This window comes from Borostomias antarcticus, assembly GCF_949987555.1.
Source record: "Borostomias antarcticus genome assembly, chromosome: 6".
Taxonomy (NCBI): Eukaryota; Metazoa; Chordata; class Actinopteri; order Stomiiformes; family Stomiidae; genus Borostomias; species Borostomias antarcticus.
In genome coordinates, this window is record NC_140239.1 from 29,115,837 (window position 1) to 29,138,005 (window position 22,169).

Sequence of the window (22,169 nt, forward strand, 5' to 3'; positions counted from 1 at the left end):
AGAGATTATGGAAAAAAATTTGGGGTTCATTATGAGACTGTGAAACGCTGTAGCTACATAAGTAATGTAACCACAGTTTTCAGTCTGTCTTCGATGTTAGTAAGCACTATGTAGCTGTGTTGTGGACAGGGTTCTAAATGGTTTTGGCACTGAAGTTAGCTAACTAGCTAGCTAAGATAGTGGCAGACACGCTAATCTAGCACAAACTGGTGCATAAAAAAATAATGTAAAAAGTAAATAGGAAATTAAGTGTTTGACGCTCAAGACTTCCTGGAGGAAGACCCACAGACCATCCAGTCCATGTGTCCTTCCCTGAGTGTGTGGGCCACCACCAGGCCTGAAAAACATGTAGCCTTAAGTAAAGCATGTCCTCAATCAGCGACAAGATGGCTGCCTTTCATCCCCCCCCCCGTTCAGCACGCACAAGGTTCCATCACTGAGTCCTACTGATGAAGAGAATCTATAAGATGCACGGCTCAGACCAGGGCTCTTTCCAAGCAGTCACTGTCGCCCGATATCCTTTTCCAGACTGCGTTCGGTACTTCCCACAACCGCTGCCGCCTCTCCCTGCCGATTGGCTGCGGCGCCCTCCGACAAGTTCTTGGAGTTGCGCAGGCAGCTGTCGGTCGAGCGCGTCCGCAGGGCGGCTCGTCCGCACAGGCCGGCCAGGGCGTGACTCAGCTCCTTGCGGATGTTGTCGCTGGAGAGCACGTAGAGGAGGGGGTTGATGGCGCTGTTGAAGGTGGACAGGCCCAGGGAGATGGTGTAGGGGGTGTAGATGCGCTGTTCGAAGTGGCACGCCTCCAAGTCGGGGAAATGGAACGCGACCGCGCGCAGCAGGAGGATAACGTGGTACGGGGCGAAACAGACGAGGAACAGCGCCACCACCGCCAAGGCCAGGGAGCGCACGCGCTCTTTCTGGCGCGGCTGCAGTCCCGTGCTGGCACGCACGTTGGCTAGGATGGCCCGGTTGGTGAAGACCAGCACCGCCAGCGGCATCAAGAAACCGACGACCACGCGGGCGTAGTTGAACGCCGTCACCGTGGCCGTGCTCTGGCCCGGCTCGAAGCAGCGTCGCCCGCCTCTGTCCGCGTCGCCTTCCGGCATGGTAAACACCGGCACGTGACCGCCCGCCACCACCACCACCACTGCCGCGGTCACCGCCAACGCCAGCCTCTGCCGCCGGACGCCGCGGGACTCCACGGCGTAGACCACCGCCACGTAGCGGTCGCTGGACACGCAGCAGAGCAGGAAGATGCTGACGTACATGTTGGTGAAGAACACGTAGCCCGTCACCTTGCAGGCCGCCGAGCTCCACGGCCACTGGTGGCGCCCGTTGACGTAGTGCGCCCACAGGGGCAGCGTGCACAGGTACATGAGGTCGCACACGGACAGGCTCCACAGGTAGACGCCAAGAACGTTCTTGCGGTACATCTGGAGCCAGGTCAGGTAGACGGTCGCTATGTTGGCGGGCAGCCCGACGAAGAGCACCACGCAGTAGAGCGCCAACAGGGGCACGCGGCCTTCGTCGTACGGCAGCGGGCATTCGGCGCTCCTGTTTGAGGCCATGGCGTTGGTCTGAGTCACCGTCTGCTCATGCATCGCGTCTGGAGGGGAGATAGAGGGACGAGAGTTGAAAGAAGAAGTTATGTCTCATGTGCAGGTGGTGTGAATTCAACACTGTACTCCAGCACTAATAATATGCACATCACTTGATACCCTGTTTGCAGGCCCATGTTTCAATGCCATTCATACCATTTTGGAAGTGTGTAAGACGAAGTTCAAGGAAATAGCTTAGAGTTAGGATTGAGATGGTTAGGTTTAGTGTTAAGATTGGGGTTAGGGTTAAGGGTTAGAGGGTTAGGGTTAAGGGTTAGAGGGTTAGGGTTAAGGCTTTGAGGGTTAGGGTTAAGGGTTAAGGCTTTGAGGGTTAGGGTTAAGGGTTAGAGGGTTAGAGGGTTAGGGTTAAGGGTTAGAGGGTTAAGGGTTAAAGCTTAGAGGGTTAGGGTTAAGGGTTAGGGTTAAGGCTTAGGGTTAAGGCTTAGAGGGTTAAGGTTAAGGGTTAGGGTTAAGGGTTAGAGGGTTAGGGTTAAGGGTTAGGGTTAAGGCTTAGAGGGTTAGGGTTAAGGGTTAGAGGGTTAGGGTTAAGGCTAAGAGGGTTAGGGTTAGAGGGTTAGGGTTAAGGGTTAGAGGGTGTGTGTCTCTGTTTATATTTAGTAGGCTAGCAAAGCACAATTTTGAAACATTCCTAGTTTCCTTGCCTACTGTAGTTTCTGGCTCTCTCTTAAGTAAGACATGTTTGACCTTTGGGTACTTTGCAAAAAACCGACTGATCTTGATTAAATTAAATAACACAGCATGTTAGTCGATCCATTCCCAGAAAAAAAAACTGCTTTGTGTGGTACTGTATGAGTGTGAACTGACTAACTCATATCCAGGGATGATTATGCAACTATGTGCAATATGGTTTACAGTAAGACCAACAGTACTTCAATTACAATTTCCTCAACATTAATTGAAATCGTTTGCAATGTGGAAATATGAGTTCATGTGAGGGCGTTGCACATAAGATTTGTCATACTGTTGATAAGTCTCTTCGCAGAAGTGTAATGGTAATCAACCGCACTGGAGACAATGAGTTCATCAGTTTCCTTGGTGGTTATTATTACACCGGTGACCGCAATTCTCTCTCCCATGAGACCAGAAAGAACATCCTTTTTTTAAGTAGATTTCGAGATGTTTTTTGCTCCATGAATGTTGAAAATAGGACACTTAAATCGTGCATTTCTTTCCTTCCACTTGAATGGATCACTCACTACAATGCACACAGACAGACATCGCACGTTAAAATCAAGACAAATAAATAGGCTACAGTGCCCAAGTAGCCTACCCTCTCATTCACCCAAATCTATAGAACAGAACAGTAAACGTGCACTATCTGGGTGTTTTAGTCAGACCATTTTCAGAAACATCAAATTGAGAGTCTTGGGCTTGCTGAAAGGGGATAGGCCACTACCATCCCACACTGGTTGGATCGATATTCAATGAAAGAGGGGGTACTCAGCCAGCTCACGCTTTGTCTTCATTGTGTTACATGCCCTGCTTCTCACACGCACGTGAACACGGAGGACTTTTATGGTGCGTTCGTTTATAACTGGGAGGTGCAAATTGCTACTTGCTACTAGGAATGATTAAATAAAACACCTCATGAACTCGCACTTCCTCGTCGCAAATTCGGATATGTTTCTCAGCCCCCAGTTGCTCATGCACTAGATATAACTAGGTAACTGTGATATAATGGTATATAGATATAACTAGGTAACTGTGATATAATGGTATATAGATATAACTAGGTAACTGTGATATAATGGTATATAGATATAACTAGGTAACTGTGATATAATGGTATATAGATATAACTAGGTAACTGTGATATAATGGTATATATATATAACTAGGTGACTGTGATATAATGGTATATAGCTCGAATGCACACAGGTCGGAAGTAGGTATTTTGCCACTTGCGACTTGCCACCTCCGACCACAAACGAACGCACCATTAGAGCGCGTGTCTTCCCTTTTCTCAACGTGTCGTCTGTCATCAGGCTACTGGCGCGCGCTCTGTTCGCACCCGCGGTTCCCGTTGCTCGAGGCATCTTTTTGGGGGGGGAGAGGAGCTCTCACCCCACTTCAGACTTCTTTGTACACAGGATAACTGGGTCGTGTACATTGTCTATTCAACGTGAAAGTGGATGAGAAAATGAATGAAAGGGATGTGGTTGAGCAAGGATGCGGTTTGCTAACGTGCGCTCGCGCACAGACGATGTTAAGTCGTACAGCTATTTTGCCATTAATAGTTTTGAATCATAAATGTCAATCTTAGTGTGTTAGTGAAATGACAAGCTGCCAACTGTCAGATTGCTCAAATGTTGCTTATGGGTTAACTATTGGGTTGAATCTGGCTCACCTAAGCAGAATGGCTCACCTAACCATGCTTTAAAGTGTAGGCCTATGATTTAAATGATAGAATACTCAATTTGACACTACTCATCCAATTGATAATTTCATTGTCACCAATTTAAATGTTAATTACCAATTTAACTAGGCCTTCTCACCGAACAGCCTAAAACAAGATGTAAAAACAAAAAAGCAAGCTTGTGAGATAGGCTACGTCACTTAATAGGCCTAATTGATAGGCTGTCAGGAATGTGTAGGCTACCTGTACATGTTTTGAAATAGGCCTACATAGTAGCCCAAGTAGCCTACAGTCACAATTCATAGGTTACAAATAAAGGCTTGTCATTAGTCTGCTACGGCATCTCCACAAAGATCACTACCATTACCGTTAATTGTGACCTAGGATAGGCTACGCATGAGGGTGAATGAGTGGAGACCTGCGTGGAAACAAACATTTTCAATCAATGCACAGTTGCTAGTGTTCAATAAGTGGAGCATAGTTTTGCTAATGACCCCCCACCCCAAGAAAAAGAGCGCACCGTTATATCCTTCAAAACGCACAGCTATTATCATCATTTGCAAAGGAAACGGAGCCTATTACCGTTGAATCTTTTCTCTCGTGATCCGTAAACATCCGTCTTCATTCATAGTAACGCTGAATGCAGTCTGAACATCCGCCGAGGTAACCTACCCGAGGGTGCGCGTCAGTAGGGTGCGCATCAGAGGAGCGAAGGTAGTCTAGACTGGGCTCTCAATGGTCACGTGGGTTTGAATATAGTAATAGCCTATCACAAGTGGGAAATCATTATTTCATCACTCTGTATCCTCCTTAAATAACCCATATCAATTGGAATGTGTGGTAAAAAACAAACAAAAAAAAACAACATGTGGGTTCTTGCATTTCCCCGAGTGAATCATTTATCTGGATCAAATGTCTGAAAATTGAACCTGTAACCTATCCTATCATATTCTGCAATTCAAAGATGCCAACTGAAACATTGCTATTGTAAATCATGACATCCAGGTACATGAAAAATGATACAAAAGTGAATATGGCGGCCTATGCCTTCTGATAAAAAAAATAAAAGAGCAAAGTGGTCCTGGAGTTGTAAACCAAACCCCAGCTTAGTGGTAAACCAATGGTTAACCATAGCCTTGCTAAAGCCCCTGAATCTGAATTTAGAAGTGAAACCAAATGCAATTCAGTGTCAGTTGACTAGTGTTGACTATGAGAGTGCAGAACTCCACCCATGAATGCATGTAGGGTACCCATCCAGACCTGCAGTTCATTTGCTCTGTTCCGATTCAGGGAATAATGTTACAATGTTGCACAACCTTGGTTCGGTTCACACGGCAATCGGACAAAGCAAACTGGTAGCTAGAGGTCTGATGGTGCGTTCCAGGCAACCCGTAACTCGTGTTTTTCCGACCTCCTACACGTGAAAATGCTCTGGAATGGCAGTCAAACCCGTAACTTCCCACCCGTGAACTCGTACAGATCGATGTACTCCCAGTTGCCGGGTGGGAAGTTACGGGTTTGACTGCCATTCCAGAGCATTTTCACGTGTAGGAGGTCGGAAAAACACGAGTTACGGGTTGCCTGGAACGCACCATAATATGCCCTAAATGCCACGTGCTTGCAAACGGTTTTGTTATTGGCCAGGATTTTGCAAGAAGTTTGGTTTGCAGGAAACCCTTTGCAGTTCTTTGCCAGGCCACAGACAAAAAATCCCCCTGCAGTGGGTTTTCATGAAAATAGGTCTGGTAATTTTTGGCATAATCCGGCTAAACAAACAAACCAATCAACCCACAGCACCAAAAACGATTAAAATGAGTGGCCCTACAATACATAAAAAATGCGGATATAAAACTTGTGTCTTTAGGAACAAGACACAATTGGTTACTGATTGAGAGATTTAGAGCAACAGGGGTCCTGTTGATGATTAGAGGGGTGTAGTTCCTCTCCTGCTTCCTCCCAAAGTCCACCCGCATCTCCTTTGTTTTCCTGACACCACTGGGTCAGGGGCCTCACCTCCTCCAGGTAGGCCCTCTCATCATTGTCGGTGATCAGGCCTATCACGGTTGTCGTAAGCAAACTTGACCTTGGCATTGGAGTTAAAGGTGGCTGTACAGTCGTGCGCGTGTACAGGGAGTACAGTATGGGGACAGCACACAGCCCTGGGGGGGCTCCCGTGTTTAAAAGCAGGAAAGGGCCACACTACACTGCCTAGGAGTCATTTCAGTGGGAAATCCCCTCTCAAGGTCAGAGTTCAGTTTGGGCATGGAGATGGTTTCTGATCTGCCAAGCCGAGGGGGTTTGAGATGTAGTCGATGACACTGATGTTCCCTTGCTAAAATAACTCAAGTTCACAGAGGAGTACTACAGTATGACTGAGGAAAACATGATGTGACCGTATTCATGTTGACCAGTCTTGGACATTGTACATTTCTCACATCTCTATCTTGTGATTGTACATTTGGGCTCAGGAGTTAGAGCGGGTCGTCCAATGGCTGCAGGGTCGGCGGTTCGAATCCCGGCTCCTCCTGTCCACGTCCCTGGGAAAGACACTGAACTGCAAATTGCTCCCAATATGCAGGCTAGCACCTTACATGGCAGCTGCCGCCATTGGTGTGTGTGAATGAGAGGCCATTGTAAACCACTTTGGATAAAAGCGCTATATAAGTGCAGTCCATTTACATTTCTCACATCCCTATCTTGGACAGGGGAAGTCTTTGTGCTTGGGGGCCCCTACAACTACCTTCTTCCTTATACCTACAATATCCAATACGTTCACATTTTGCTGACATTCGTTTAGGCCAGTTGAAGTCTACAATAAGTTGTAGATTAAAACCTGCAACTTGAACTTTCACATTCACATATTAAACAAAAAAAAAAATCAACATTTCTTTTTCTTTTTTTTTTTATTATAAATTTCATCAGGTATGTTGCTAGCAGGACATACAGTGCTGTGCATGACTGGAAGAGTACAATCGTAATGTCCACTGTCTTCTGTTGTTGCACCGTTTGCTTTAGCTTGGGTCAGGAGCACAGAGCACGGGATTGGCGAAGGACGTTTGGCAGGATGGATCTTAAAACTGGGTCAGAGCGTTTGTTTTCTTTCATTTACCTTAAGTGCACTTGATTAAACCATATCCTAGGTGCGTAACTCGAATCGCTTAAAGGACAATGCAAGGCCATATCAAGCGCACCTAGTAACTGAAAGAACATCACTGTAATCACCCATGCCTGATGGATACATTGCACACGGAGCAAGCTTGACGCAAGAAAAACAGCTACTTATTAAATGAACAACAGTCAAGAAATGGGTAGGTTTTGGCTCTTGTACAGCATGGCTCCATGTTTACTCCTCCGCTATCCCGTCACAGGTTGCAGGGATGACCTTTAACCTTAAGGTCAAACCATTAAGAAGAGTCATTGCATGTGTGATTCGTTTCACTGGAGTCTTTCTGACAATGTCCATTCCAAACTGCATGTTGTCACCATCATCTACGGGATGATATCAATTCTTCCACCGCATTTGCTGCAAGAAAAGAGAAAAATAATTCAAAAACTTTTTGATGACTTACGTCCCATTTCAATTAAGTTTGAAGATCAAAACAAAAAGTGTACTCTCTCACTCTCTACACTGAGTTAAAGCATCTGGACTCTTTCATGATATGATTTGAAATAAACTGTCAAGAACTGATGAACTGTTAAATACAGCCTGCAGGGTCTGAACCCTCAGTGATGAGGGGCAGCTGTGGCTCAGTGGTAGAGCGGATCGTCCAATGATCGTAGGGTTGGCGGTTCGAATCCCACCTCCACATGTCAAAATGTCCTTGGGCGAGATACTGAACCCCAAATTGCTCCCAATGAGCAGCTTGCATGGCAGCTGCCGCCATTGGTGTGTGAATGTGTGTGTGAACAGGTGAATGAGAGGCCATTGTAAAGCGCTTTCAAGGGGCGTCTGTAGCTCAGTTGGTAGAGCGGGTCGTTCAGTGATCGAAGGGTCAGTGGTTCGAATCCCAGCTCCAACTGTCCACATGTCGAAGTGTCCTTGAGCAAGACACCTAACCCCAAATTGCTCCCAATGAGCAGGTTAGCACCTTGCATGGCAGCTACCGCCATTGGTGTGTGAGTGTGTGTGTGAATGGGTGAATGAGAGGCCATTGTAAAGTGCTTTGAGTGCTGCTAAGGTGGAAAAGCGCTATATAAGTGCAGTCCATTTGGATAAAAGCGCTATACAAGTGCAGTCCTTTTACCATGATGCCCATCTTACCGTGTTGTTTAGGATTTCCTCGATCTTCCTGTCCTCCGGGGACCCTCTCTCCACCTTCCCCCGGTAAACAATCAGCTGCTGACGGTCCTTCAGGTCCCTGTAGGTCTGAATGGGCCCCAGAACCGCCAATCAATCATCACGTCACAGACATATATAACAGCAAACAGAATCATTAAAAACGTCTGTGTATTAATACTGGGTGTTTAGACAATGTCCACGAATAACCATAGACCACAGTGATGATGCACAAGAAGCTAGTTCTCTACTGTACAAAAGGCTTCATGCTGAGCTAATTGATGTCTCACATTGATGATGACATCGTGGCACTTGTACTTTTGCGCCAAACTGATCTTCATCTCAGTGTCATCCACCAGGTTTATGTACTCCTGTAGCACCTGAGAGGGAGAGACCAAGGAGATACCGGTTACTGTGTAGGTGGAGGAGACACCTGAACTACAGCGGCGTTGAGATACCTGTGTCTCGTGAGTGAAATGATTATCCGATGTTAATATACCTGGTAATATACCATTATGTACCTCAGCTTACACTGATTTTTAAGTAAATTCCAACGCAGAGTGAGACACACCCCATCTCTGAAAACAATGGAATGTTTAATACAAACGCTTTTACCAGCATAGCACCACCCAGTGTTGAAACCGAGGAACTGCAGCCTGCCTACCTGCACCGGAGCGTTGTTTTTCTGCAGGATGTCCACCACACGGTGGAATCCGACGGGCGACTTCTTCTTGGTGTAGCCCAGCCAGTTCTTGGAGGTGAAGAGAGCGTCGACGTCAAACCACGCCTTTAGCTTCGCCCTGGCTCCCAGGGCGGTGAGGAGGTACTGTTTTTCTGAAATCTGGGAAAGAAAATAAATATCCTAAAAGCTGAACATAGTCTGAAACGTGCCTGGGCACCAAATGACTTAAACACCAAGCTTTGCATGCGTTTGTTTAAAGAGTTATGTTGCCCTCTGTAACAGTATTAAGTTGAGCACAATAGATTTGAAATAAAAGCCCAATATCACTCGATTTTTTAATATAAAATGCAGCATTTCGATTCTACATGTAAACAACTCGAGCTGTGACTGTTGAGGCCTATCTGGTGTCATATCTAGCTTTACATCGACCAGAATCAAATAACCCGGATCCCTCGGATCAGCATGAATAAACAAGTAGTGCGTCTCACTGCACACATCCAGAGAACAGCGTGAAAACCTACACTCACCAACTGCCAAGTAACTTCCTCAAACTATTGTGGGACTTATGAGGACATGAGTAACAACGAGTGTAGTGTAGCGGCTTCTCTCTTACCCTGAAGGTCTTCCGTATGTTGGCTGGGCTGCTGTAGGTGCCCTGAGGAAAGACATGGTCCAGTTAGTTTTCCCATTACCCTCAAATGCATGATACCATAACATATACATACCGTTTATACTTATAATTTTACTGAACATACAAGTGACAGTCACACAACACACATACACACACACAGGCATGTACACCCACTCAGACACGTGCACGCACATAAACACAAACGTGCGCACACACACAAACACACACACACACACACACACAGGCATGTACACCCACTCAGACACGTGCATGCACATAGACACAAACGTGTGCGTGTGCACACACACCCACACACACACACACACACACAGGCATGTACACACAGTGCAAAATGTTTGGGGTAAAATGCTCAAACAACACAGCATTGACCTAAAAGTAACCCCCCTAGAACTAATATATTATATATTAGTATATAATATATAACATACTGATAATGTGGTAGAAAACAATGAACCATAAAAACTAGGCTCGCCATCTAGTGGTAAACATGGACATTACAACTTTGGTAAACAAAACAGTCTGTCTCCATCTAGTGGTGGTAACAGAATTGTTTGACTGTGCTGAATTCAGTATTGATCTGCCTGTATGCAGTGGCTGCCTGCATTAGCGCTTATATTGCGCATTCTAAGCGTCAAAAAGCAAATCTACGACTTCTGTGTTCTTTTTGACCTCCGCCCAAGCGGCAGCGCAGGGCAAGAGGTAATGTTTTTGGTGGCGTGTGTTTGTTTGTTTGTTTGCTTATCTGTTAGTCAGAACTACTGGACCGATTTTGACGAAACTCGGTGGAAGGGTGTAGCATGGTCCAACTTAGAACCCAATACATTTTGGAGCGGATCCGAAGCATGGGGCGGGTCCACAGACCGCACAAACACAGCCGGACCGGCCATTCACCTCCATTCATTTTTTGGACTGCGATTACGTAAAAACTACCAAACTGATTTTTATGATACTCGGTGGAGGGGTGCATCATGGGCCACCTTACAACCCCTTACATTTTGGAGTGGATCCGAATCACGGTCCGGATCCACAAATGAAAACAAGACTTAGAACAAAGCTCTCTGAGCACCATTTCTAGTTTTACATCAAAATCTTCATAAGCTGAATTGGATGAATATATGTGTAGTAATAAGTTCAGGGCTAAAACAAATGTTTTAACAATGGCCAACAATAAGAAGATGCTTGTGGGACAGCCTGGTATTTCAAATATAAATGAAGTTGCAGCTCGTGGAAAAATTCTCATCATTTCACAAATGAATCTATGCACTTCCCACTTTGACTACAGCTCCCTGAGACCGCGGTTGGGGGCGACCGCAGGAGTAAAACCTACGTCAGACTCTCCATGGTGGTAGAAGCAGGAGTAGTAGAGAGTGGTGATGATGGGCATGTGCAGGATGGAGGCTTTCCTGGGGAACTTCTTAAAGATGTCCGACTGGCCGCTGCTCTCGACCTGTTTGTCATTCGCCTGGTCGGAACAGACAAGAGAAGAACATGTCATTGGAATATTTTGTTCATTTTCTTTACGTTACGATGTAATTAACATGTCTGTCGATTATAACACGTGGTGATAGTTAAGAAAAACTGAATTGGTGACACACTGTTATGAATGTGTTACGAAGCGCAATAAATAAACCAGGTTGTGTAATAGATCAATTCAAATGAGTGTATTCTCTGCTCAAGACATTGTCATAGGAAATCTACACTGTGAATCCTGTCTTATAAAGTGAGCAGCTGTCTCCTGTTTATTGCCCTGACCTCACTGCCCCCAGGCCTTCTGATTGGCTTCATGGCAGGAGACCTCACCAGGGGTCCCCTCCTCTCTGCTACCTATGATCTCTGTAAATGTTCACTTCAGCTGTTGACCCTCTGACCCCGCCTACTCAATGATCATTGGCTAGTGAAGTATTTGCATATGCATGTATGGTTACAACCATAGTGTTTATAATGCTCTGTTTTGATGAGAATCACTGCTCTTGGTGGATTTTCTCTCTGAGCCCGACTTTGCAAACTCGAGAACTATTTCGAGTTAAAGTAACCAGCTTGGACTTGCAAAGATGAACCATTCTCGACTACTCTTTTATTACTTTATTATTAGAATAAATATATTAGAATTTATTAGAATAAATCCATAACAGTCGTTAAAAATGCTTTTACAGCTAATTAACCTCAAGCAATCTCCCACCTCAATGATGATCTGTCTCTCCAGGAGGGTGTAGTGGTCTTGAACGTGTGTCGCGTCGTCTGGGGAAAAGGGAAGACTGGGAAAAAAAAGATGGAAAGTTCCTGTCACGGTGTGTCTCACTTTTCTGGATTGATCATTTATCACACATGAGATATTTGTCAACGATTACATTACAAACGCATACATCAATCTCTCGTACCATCAGGTAAAAGTTTGCAGTGTTATGATGCACACCTTCACAAAAACAACGAAAAACGTCAAGGGACCTATAGGCCTCAATCCTCCAAAGTAGTACTGTATAAAATAATGCAAAGTGAACGTTTACCTGAGGCACTTTTTTAGGAAGTCTCTCTGTCTGTTTTCGTCTTTGATGCTGAGGTGTTCTCTGTACTGGAGCAGCTGATTAGGAACAGGGACACAGAGAAAGAGGCCTTGGCTTCAAAACCAAAAACAACCAATAACTGGCTGCCTTGCAACTCTTAATATAATGATAATCCAGGCTTCCTGCATTGCTTGTATGAAATCTTTGTGACCAAATGACTTTAACAAGTGATGACTACATTGACTAAATTATAATATTCTACACATTTTCTGCCTATCAGCTGAATTAAATCAAATCATGGGCGCATACCGCCATGTCCTCTGTTCTGCCCAGGGACCTGGATTGGACGAGAGGGAGAGAGAGAGCAGTCAAGAAAAGAAAAGCAGAAAAGGTCCAATCACATACATTTTACTCTTAAAGAGGTGTAACATTACTTGAACAGGACAGGTGGAAACTAGTTTGACAGCATCACATGACAAAATACAATGACAAAATGTGATGCTTGAAAAGACAATGGCCGGGTTTCCCGAAACCTTCTTGGCGCTAAGAAGCTCTTTGAGTCTTCTTAAGGCTCCCGAAACAAGCAAACGGGAACCTTAAGAAGACTCAAAGAGCTTCTTAGCACTAAGAAGGTTTCGGGAAACGCGGCCAATAACAGTAGATGATGATGTGACTTACTTGAACAGCTCCACCAAACGCGTCTGTTCTCCCATTTCCTTTAAGAAGTGAACATAATGCCGTAGGGCTATGTCCCGATTCATCAGTTCCCGAAAGAGAATTTCTGTCAGGAAACATTGAAAATTGTCACTCTTTAAACATACTGAGTCAAATACGGCGTAACACGTTTGCTTCTGCAGGTTTCAACTAATAATATGAGACTATAACTAATTCCATTTTTAATGCAACTTAATGTGCAACTAAAACAATATCAAATCATCTCAAAATCATCTCACAAGGTTTAGGTGTAGAAATACTTTCTAAAATACTTACCTTTACTTAATGACCTCTGAAGAAATATTAAAACCTGTAATAAGACATTTGAGAAAGAGTTTAGAAATACTTTTGGTACACAATTTGATAATTTACCAGACACCTTTTCACCAAAGCGACTTAACAACATTTTGAGCTAGTGTTAGGTTTAACTACCTTGCTCAAGGGCACAATGGTAGACAATGATTGTCTAGTGGCCTGACCCTGTCCTGAACCAGCAACCTTTCAATCGGTCAGATGCTCTAACCACTGGACTACATACCGCCCCCACAGTCCACCAACAACACAACAAACAAACAAACAAACGAACAAACAACAAAACTGTACCGCTGTGATGGTATTTCCATCGTGTGCATTCACAGCCACGTCCAATAGCTGCAGTTTGTCCTGTAGTGAGCGGAACTTCTCTAAAGAGTAGGCCTATGAGAGAGAATGCAATAAAGGTTAACACTCAATCTAATAATCACCTAATTGCAAGAGTGTTCATTCACTTTACAACATTGCGGCCACAATAACTGTACCTTTCCCTGTTGCATTGTCTTCACCGTCTCCTCTGGGGTCAAATCACTGACATAGTCCTGCCATCACAACAAAGTGACATCATCATTAGTGGACTAATGCTACGGTATGTTTACCAAAAAATAGGTCATACAGTATATAGCAATATAAACCTTACAGTGGATGGTACAGTGCTCTGGTATTAGTACTGCTGTGTACCTTGTATTCTGATTTGGGTTTCCGAAGCTCTGGGGCGTAATTTCTGGTGGATGTGTCACTGAAAGCTATAAAAAAATAAAATGTAAATGTTTATCACCATTGAAGTAGCCTTCTATGAGTCAGTAAAATGTTATCGTCCTTCTGCTCTCATTACCCCCCCCCCCACCCCCTCCTCTCTGCCTGGACAGTCAACCCCCCCACCCCCACCCCCCCTCCTCTCTGCCTGGACAGTCAACCCCCCCCCCCCACCCCCCCTCCTCTCTGCCTGGACAGTCACCCCCCCCTACCCCCACCCAACCTCCGCGACTGGTCTGTTCTGACGGAGTGGTCTCTCAGTCCCACTGCCCTCGCTGATTAGCACTAAGATACTGTAAGGACAAGTGATCACAAGAATTCCAATATACCTGTACCTGTACTTGTTACACATGGCTAATAAAACCTCTATTCTATTCTAACATCAAGATAGCAGGATGTGTACTTACACTCAGAAAAGGACTGGAAACTTCCTGTTTTAGTCTTCACTATAAAAAAAAAGAGTGGGGCAGTTCATTAGGAAATGTTAAGGTTGATCTGGTAAACATTTAAGAATAGGTCCTAGGGTGGGTATAATGTTAAATACTGATTAATAAATTATGTATAGAGGCTAGCCTTCATTTGCCTTCTCTGAATGCAAGGGACCAATGGAAATTCAAGATCCATTTTATTGGCCATGTACTGTATATGGTTCACACATCGGAGTTTGACTAGGGCGATGGCCGACATGACATAGGATGATCTGATCTAGTCTAGGAAAAGGTCTAGGACCTTCAAATTAACACTGAAGACTTACCCTTGAATAAGGAACTTAAGGAATAGCCAGAGTTATTCTTGGGCAACGAAGGGGTTCTGTCGGGTTTGGGGAAACCCTGGTCTCGAAGTTCACCTGCTGAACGCATACTCGACGCTGTCTCCTTGACAGACCAGGCGATGCCTGAGGAAAATACATCATTAAGTAAAAAATACTCCTCATAATTTTCACGAAGTCAATTTTCTTTCAGTGTTGTACGTTGAATAAGAGCATCAACAATGACCAACAGGCTTCAATGTACATTTAAATAACACTCAGGGATTAGGGATTAGGCCTTGATAAACAGTAGTCCTCTCACTTCCAACAGGCTCTCCACTCCAGCTGACCTTCTCCACATCATCATCATCTTCCTCGTCCTCTACAAGGCTACGGATGCTATTCACTGCTTGTTTGGATTCCTTCAGCTGTCAAAAAGTAATAATTGTTTTATAGCTTTCATGCAGGTATCAATATTGGCAGTTCTAACGTGATACGACAGGCATGTGCCCTTGGCATGCAGGAGTAGATGTTTTTATAAATATTATTTACCCTGGTGTCATCTTCGTCATCAAACGTGAAAGCTCTGAATTTAGAACTGTTCCAATAGTCATCCTCATCTGGTTTACCCCTGATCATCTGAAAAAGAGCAAATCACATTCACGATGTACTGATTCACTGTACTTATTACACTTATTGAGCACTATCTGACGAGTGTTGTGTAGAAATAATCTGAATGTTTTTCTTTACAGTATCGTTAGCCTTGTGCTAGCTACTGTGGCTAGCTGCTATACATTGGTGGTGCGGTATAATTAGATAATGTCCTAGATCCAATAGTTTACCATGCTAGATATAGTAAACTAATTATTAGCTAGGTCTATTAATCGCTGATAGATATTGGCTACAAGTGCAATATTTACCTTCAGAGTTGCGGCTCCAGCTGTAGAATCTGCAGTGGCTCAGACGGTACGATGGCCCTTTGCAGGGAAATGTAGTTTACGCTTGTGATACCATACGCTAATACTCGTTCCTAAAGACTACAAACGTCATCTTCCATTTTTTCTTCCGTATTCCAACATCAACATCAATGATAGCTAGCTAGCTACGTAAGTACAGAGGCAATATCACCTATACTTGCCAGTGACCACTGGACACTAATTGTATTTGAATACAATAGATACTATTTAGATTATCCACACTAAATTATATCTGATAAAAAAAAAATTGTGGGGGGGCGCGATTCAAATACGAGCTTTCAGGACTCTTCGCGAAATTTCTACGGCGAGTCGTAGGGGAAATTTGACACCTTCCACGAGTTTTCTAGAAACGACTGTTTCGTTTATAGTCGGAGTCGGTCTGTCCGAGTCGTGAAACAGTTCAACAGATCTCCTCGGAGCATCATTCACACGTTTAGATCGAGTGTGAATTTAAAACAACAGAGCAGAGGAGATAAAGGACTGTGAAATTGAACCACCTCTGTTTGATGTAATCGACTGTTTCTAGCTAGTAGGACTGACACTGCTCGAACGTTAGCTAGTTAGCCGGTAGCTAGCTAAGCTGGCTAACTGTTAGCGTCACACAGCACGTTTCCTGTCTCCTTGTCGTGGTCTACCGGTAAATCCACTCCCTCTGGCCAGCTGATCTAAAGCTAGCTAGCCAAGCTTGACCTAGTACACTTGAGAATCTCTCTGTTTCTAGTATTTGCTGTTATCCACCACTCTCATGGCGAAGTGGGGAGAGGGGGATCCGCGCTGGATCGTGGAGGAGAGAGCCGACGCGACAAATGTCAACAACTGGCATTGGTGAGTAGCTCATGTTAGCTCAGATTAGTATGTAGCTGTGTTTTCGGCTAGCTGGCTTGGTGGGGGCACATTTGGCACTAGCTAAACGTTGACTTGACATGCTGCAGCTAGTCATATTTTACTAGTGTTGTATGATAATCATTCTATTCAAACTAATCAGATTCAGATTGGATGAGTTGGGTTTTTTAAGAACCCCGATCTACAGTTACATTCTTGGTCCCATGTGAGGCCAGTTGAACTTGCTGCTGTGCATTGGGCGACTTAAACTTACGCAACGATTCTGTCTTCATCTTCCAAGTTCATAATAAAGGGGGAAATCCGCCAGGTCGTTATCAAGTAACCTTCAACACAGTTGTCAGAGGCTAGAGTTGAGATGCTGTCTGCATCTGGTCTGTGATAGACTACTTTCTATCTCTACCAAGACCATCATCTGTTAACGGCAGGTACTTATGCAAAGACAGACACTTAAGTTCCGCACTGTTTTACATGTTGAACACATCTGACTGTATATCAGCTGAACTTAATAGCCTTTGAATGTGTGTGTACAGTTGTATTGCTCTTATTCCTATGGGCTGCTGTTTAGATGTGCATGTTGACTGAGTCCAACGAGGGTACAAGAAGACTATTCCAGTGGGAGCTCACAGTGACAGTAGGTCCCTAAGCAGCTGGTGGCAGGACAACTCTAAGCAACTAAGCAAAGCTATTTCAGGAACACCAAGGGTAGGCCTGTATTAGCAGATGGGAGGAAGGATATTTTTACATTTGACACCATCGGCCAGTTAGCTATGATCAGATAAGTCTCTTATATGAAATAAATCAATGCATAAAATATGGGGATAGTTTAGTAGTTGTATATTTCATGTGCTTGTAGACATGTGAATGTCATAAGCGCATTAATTACACTAGTGTAGGATATAAGTGCATTTACACCATGTATTACTGTACTTTCATACCTGATCCCTGCAGTATTGAAGGCAAAATGTACCGTTGATTGTCCCTTTGCATATGGCTAGATATTCGCTGCAGTAGCTAGCGTCTGCCATCAGCCATTGGACACCGAGGGAATGAATCCATTGTTATTAATGACTAGCCATGGCATCGTGTTCGATGGCAGCGTTTGAGAATCGTCAAGGTTCATTTCTCGGTAGGACATTGACGCTGACGACTGCAGTGGAGCTGTGCAGTAAGTTTATTGCAAAGACCTGCCAACTAATAACACTTTATATTCCCAGAGAGAACAGTTATTCTTTCTAGATTGCCGAGCCCATTAAGCTTGTAGGCTACTTACATCCCTTGCCTGCAAATGAGTCAGAGCTATGAAGTTACAATTCACTGTGTTCACTGTGTCATTCTCCCAACAGGACGGAGCGTGATGCCACAGGTTGGTCATCAGACAAGCTGAAGGAGCTTCTGTTGGGCCTCCGTGTGGAGAATGCCGAGGGCAGCTGTGAGATCGTTGACGTCCCCAAGCTGGACGGAGAGGCGTCCATCAACAATCGCAAAGGGAAGCTCATCTACTTCTATGAATGGGTGGTCAACGCATCCTGGACTGGTAAGCACATCCAGAGATTATTGGCTGAACATGTGATGAAGCTCGATGATGAAAAATGTTCCACAATAAATGATGAATTGAGAAAGTATGTCTGAGCTCTTTCAATGTATGATTGTTAAGCTTTTTAAAAAGCTTTTTTTAAAGTTTATTGTAAGATGAGATTTATTTCTTTGGCAATGATATGCAATCCTAAGAAATCTCAATATTAGAGAATTTGAGCCAAACTGAGCATTTTTGATTCCCTCCTACTGTATATTTAAATTTCCATGGCAATGATATTCTCATAGTGGATAGCAGAAAAATTGTTCAAAATGATACACAAGCATGAAATTCGGCTTGGTTGTTCTCAGGGCTCAGGGCTTATTGATCATATCTGCTTGATTGGCCATTTGAAAATCCAAGATGGCGGCCATTTTTCAAGATGGCTACAAAATTGGCCTCCTAAGTTGAATTATTTCATAGGAATCCGTGTAGTTGGATGATTCCTATGAAAAGAATCAACTTTGGGAGGCCGATTTGGCAGCCATCTTGAAAATGGCCACCATCTTGGATTTTCAAAAGGCCAATTAGGCAGATTTCACCAGAAACCTCTGGAGAACAAACACACCAAATTTCATGCTTGTATCATAATTTGCACAATTCCTCTTACATATTAATGTTATCCGCTCCACTATCATGCAAACAAAAGCCTGTGGAGTGAGTGAGTGAGTGAGTGAGTGAGTGAGTGAGTGGAGTTATTATACTGTAGTATCTGTCTTCAAAGCAGAGGCCTCATGACTCTGTCCCTCTCTCTCTGCCCCCTCTTGCAGGAACATCAAAAGCGGGTATCAAGTACAAAGGGAACGTAGAGGTTGCAAACCTTTCTGATGAAAATGATATGGACGACCTAGATGTAAGCAACAGCAGAGAAACTGTGAAACAGTTGATTACCATAGTTTACTTAAGCCGTTTATTTTTTTTAAACAATTGTTTTACCGATTCAATACTATTGCAATGACAATGTACATTCTGATCTCATGGCTGTTCTTGCTGGTCACAGATAACCGTTTCTCTGTGTAAAGATGAACCCAACACGCCGCTCTTAAACCTCATGAGAAAGGAAGGGGTGCAAAAGGTCCGAACTGCTCTGGGGAGCTACGTGGGCCACCTCAGGACGGGTCCGTTTTTATTTCAGGGCACCTCTGCCTGATTCACATATTACATTTTGTATTTCTGTATAACATTTTTTATTATATCAAAATTCAGTTTTTTTTTTTAAATGGAGCGTTTAAAAATGTAAACTTTTTTTTGTGGCATTTCTCGGTTACAGAATTTACCCAGGGCATGATCCTGCCCACAGCGAATGAAGTCAGCGTGCCGCAGCCATCGGAGGCGAAAACCAAGAGCAAGGTGAAAGTGAAAACCCAGGTGGGTGGTGTCGTCTTACCTTACACCATTTGGGTGGTGTCGTCTTACCTTACACCATTTTGGATCGCAGCAGAACAATCTAAGTAGGCGGGAAGCTGGAGAATGTTCTAACACTGCTGCTGGAGGACAATAGAGTTATTGACTACAAAATTAAGATGAAAGAGAACAGGCTTTTGTTAGTTTCTAAAAAAGACTAACTGCTTTTCTGAGTGAGTTTCAAGTACTGTAACTTCATCCAAGACACTGGTGACTTCATCTTTTTTTGTTTCTCTCCCCAGATTGCATCCTCAGGTACGGTCTCTGCCCCTGGACCCAGCTCAGGTGTCAAGATCCCCACCTGCAAGTTCACTCTGAAGGAGAGGTTCCTCACTTCGGCTGAAGAGCTATACAGAACCTTCATCAACCAGGAAGTGAGTCACCCACCAATGAGAATGTTCTTGCAGCTTTGAAAATGTGCCATGTTGCCAACTAGCCAATGGCGGCGACTCGGTAGTCTGGCCACCACCATGCTACTGATGCTACAAGACGTGTCAGGTATAAGGAATATATTGGAAACCAATGCAATAGTAATTAAGGAACCTTGTCCTATAAGGAGACATGAGGATAGGAATGGGAAGTGTAGTGGCCTAAAGGAATAATTGAATAATTGGTGTAGGCTATTAAGACGGTTTTACACTCAAATCAAACTTTATTTGCATAGCACATTTCATACACAGAGGCAACACAATGCGCTTTACAGAGAGCGGTGGGGGGGGGGGGGGGGGGGGGGGGCGGTGGGCATAGGTCCCACCCCTACATGTTTGAGAGGGAAGCAAACTCACACTCAACAGGAATGTGGCTCAGAACCAACGGGCAATTATTTCGACTCTGGCCACCAAGTGGTCAGGAGTGGTCACTCCATCAGTTTGGTGTGTTTTGGGCGGAAGAACTTTGTTTTCCCCCTCACTTACATACAGTACAGAGATGAACAACATGTTTTTCATTCCGACTTTTTTCTCAGATTATTTCCACTTCAAGAGAGATTTGCCTACTATGTCAAAGTACTTTCAAAATTGGCAACCCGTCTCCTTCTGAGTTTTTTTTTTCTATAATTTATTTCCCTTCTTTTCCACTCCTGTAAAAACACTGCATTAATAATTGAACCAAAGTACTCTAGTAATAACGGTCAATAGCAACCTCGAGATGTTAGGGGAAGAGACGAGACGGTGTACAAATGTAACAGTGCACACAGACTAGCTTTGCAGCTCATAGGGACGAATGCTTAATTAATGTCCCCTTTATTGTTGTACAGATGGTTCAGGTGTTCACCCACTCCGCTGCTGTTGTTGAGGGGTACAAAGGAGGGAAATTTCAACTGCTGGACGGGAATGTTAACGGCGAGTTCCAGGATCTGGTGAGATCATACTTGTTACCCATCCATGGTGCTAGTAACCCATAATAGAGGTAACATGGAAATGCTGTTGTTATTATCTCTGGAGACACTTTGTGGCTAGTACTCATTTTCATTGCTGTTCTGTTACTGTATGTGGTAGACAAGCATGAAGAGTAGGATTCATATTTAATTAATTAATGTAATTATTAATTAATTAATGTTTTTATTTATTTATGTTTTTATTTATTTAATTATTGCGTTGTTTCCCTAGGTCCCAGATGAAAAGATTGTCATGAGATGGAGGTTCAAGACTTGGCCCAGCGGTAGGTTGTCTCACATTAAGGATCTTAGAAGCCATGACCAATATCGTTTTTTTCATTAGAATTATTCTTTTCAACAATTACCCATAATCCTCTTCCACCAGAACATTATGCGACAATCACCCTTAACATGAAGGACCGAGGTGACGAGACGGAGCTGAATTTGGAATGTAAAGGGGTTCCGACGGCAGAAGAAGATCGTACGAAAGAGGGATGGAAAAGATACTACTTTGAAGCCATCAAACAGACTTTTGGATACGGAGTTCGTCTCTACTGAGAGTATCTCCTTTGAGTTATGGAAAACTATAAATAAAGTAAACCGGTTTATTTAATGTGGATCAAATGGCTCTCTTCTGTGCATTCTCTCGTAGCACCAGCCCTACGTTGCCCATAAACAAACCGTGCCTTTTTCCAGATGGGAGACTGGTGTGTAAGGATGTTTGGGTCAAGGCTTTCTAATTTCTATGGTGTCTATGTACCTCAATGGACTAGTTCAGGAAAGGCAATGTGCAACAGAAGTCACTTGAACCATGTAACCTCATCTGCTGAGTCTGACAGTATTTAGATGTAGACCTGCATTCTCAGCCCTCTGCTCTGCATGTTTGACATGTCAATGAAATAAATTAAATTGCATTTTTACCAGTGTGAATATTTTGTGGTTCTTGTGGAGTGCAAAGCCATTTTATATATGATACAGATTTCAGAATTGTTACAATATGTGCATTATATGTTTTACCGGACATTTGGTTTGGAATACCTGGAGAAGCAAGTAATTTATAAAGCAAGTAAAGACTGCTATAAATATGCTAGGCAGGGCACTTGAACAGTATCAATATAATTAATTGATCAAACTATTTTCATGTTTGCCGTGCACGTGTAGTTTGCTTTGTTTATTTTAGCAGTGTAAATGCTAAATAATCAATGATCCACCAGCACTAGTAGGATCAGATCAGCCTGAAGCGTGCGACAGGCCGATGTGACCACGGGGTGCGTTTCGGTGTCGTGGACAAACCTGTCAACCAGACGTATTTTCGTGTGTGCACACTTGATTGGTTCACATATTCATCGGCTCCAACGATTGGCTAATGGCACGTCCTGG

At 43.9% G+C, this 22,169-nt stretch overlaps 3 protein-coding genes across 3 annotated transcripts; 1 reads left to right on the top strand and 2 right to left on the bottom strand.

Annotated features, from left to right (window-relative positions):
* Window positions 1-501: 501 nt before the first annotated feature.
* Window positions 502-1,602, bottom strand: gpr132b (G protein-coupled receptor 132b; the record flags this gene model as incomplete). Its single annotated transcript, XM_084440122.1, has 1 exon — window positions 502-1,602. One exon carries the CDS (start codon window positions 1,600-1,602, stop codon window positions 502-504), a length of 1,101 nt encoding a protein of 366 aa, XP_084296248.1.
* A 5,397-nt stretch (window positions 1,603-6,999) lies between these two features.
* On the bottom strand, window positions 7,000-15,658 carry vipas39 (VPS33B interacting protein, apical-basolateral polarity regulator, spe-39 homolog). Its single transcript, XM_084440386.1, has 19 exons — window positions 15,538-15,658; window positions 15,170-15,256; window positions 14,940-15,045; window positions 14,624-14,764; window positions 14,277-14,315; window positions 13,795-13,859; window positions 13,599-13,655; window positions 13,405-13,497; window positions 13,078-13,111; window positions 12,766-12,868; window positions 12,397-12,424; window positions 12,091-12,164; window positions 11,766-11,841; window positions 10,914-11,048; window positions 9,548-9,589; window positions 8,917-9,093; window positions 8,543-8,632; window positions 8,238-8,342; window positions 7,000-7,499 (listed from the first exon to the last, which is right to left on the bottom strand). Exons 2-19 carry the CDS (start codon window positions 15,254-15,256, stop codon window positions 7,479-7,481), a joined length of 1,473 nt encoding a protein of 490 aa, XP_084296512.1. The 5' UTR covers window positions 15,538-15,658; the 3' UTR covers window positions 7,000-7,478.
* Window positions 15,659-16,098: 440 nt separating this feature from the next.
* On the top strand, window positions 16,099-21,605 carry LOC311310368 (activator of 90 kDa heat shock protein ATPase homolog 1-like). Its single transcript, XM_084439840.1, has 9 exons — window positions 16,099-16,419; window positions 17,781-17,971; window positions 18,781-18,863; window positions 19,011-19,128; window positions 19,281-19,378; window positions 19,657-19,788; window positions 20,670-20,771; window positions 21,022-21,073; window positions 21,175-21,605. The coding sequence occupies exons 1-9, from the start codon at window positions 16,340-16,342 to the stop codon at window positions 21,345-21,347; spliced, it is 1,029 nt and encodes a 342-aa protein (XP_084295966.1). The 5' UTR covers window positions 16,099-16,339; the 3' UTR covers window positions 21,348-21,605.
* The last annotated feature ends 564 nt before the right edge of the window (window positions 21,606-22,169 follow it).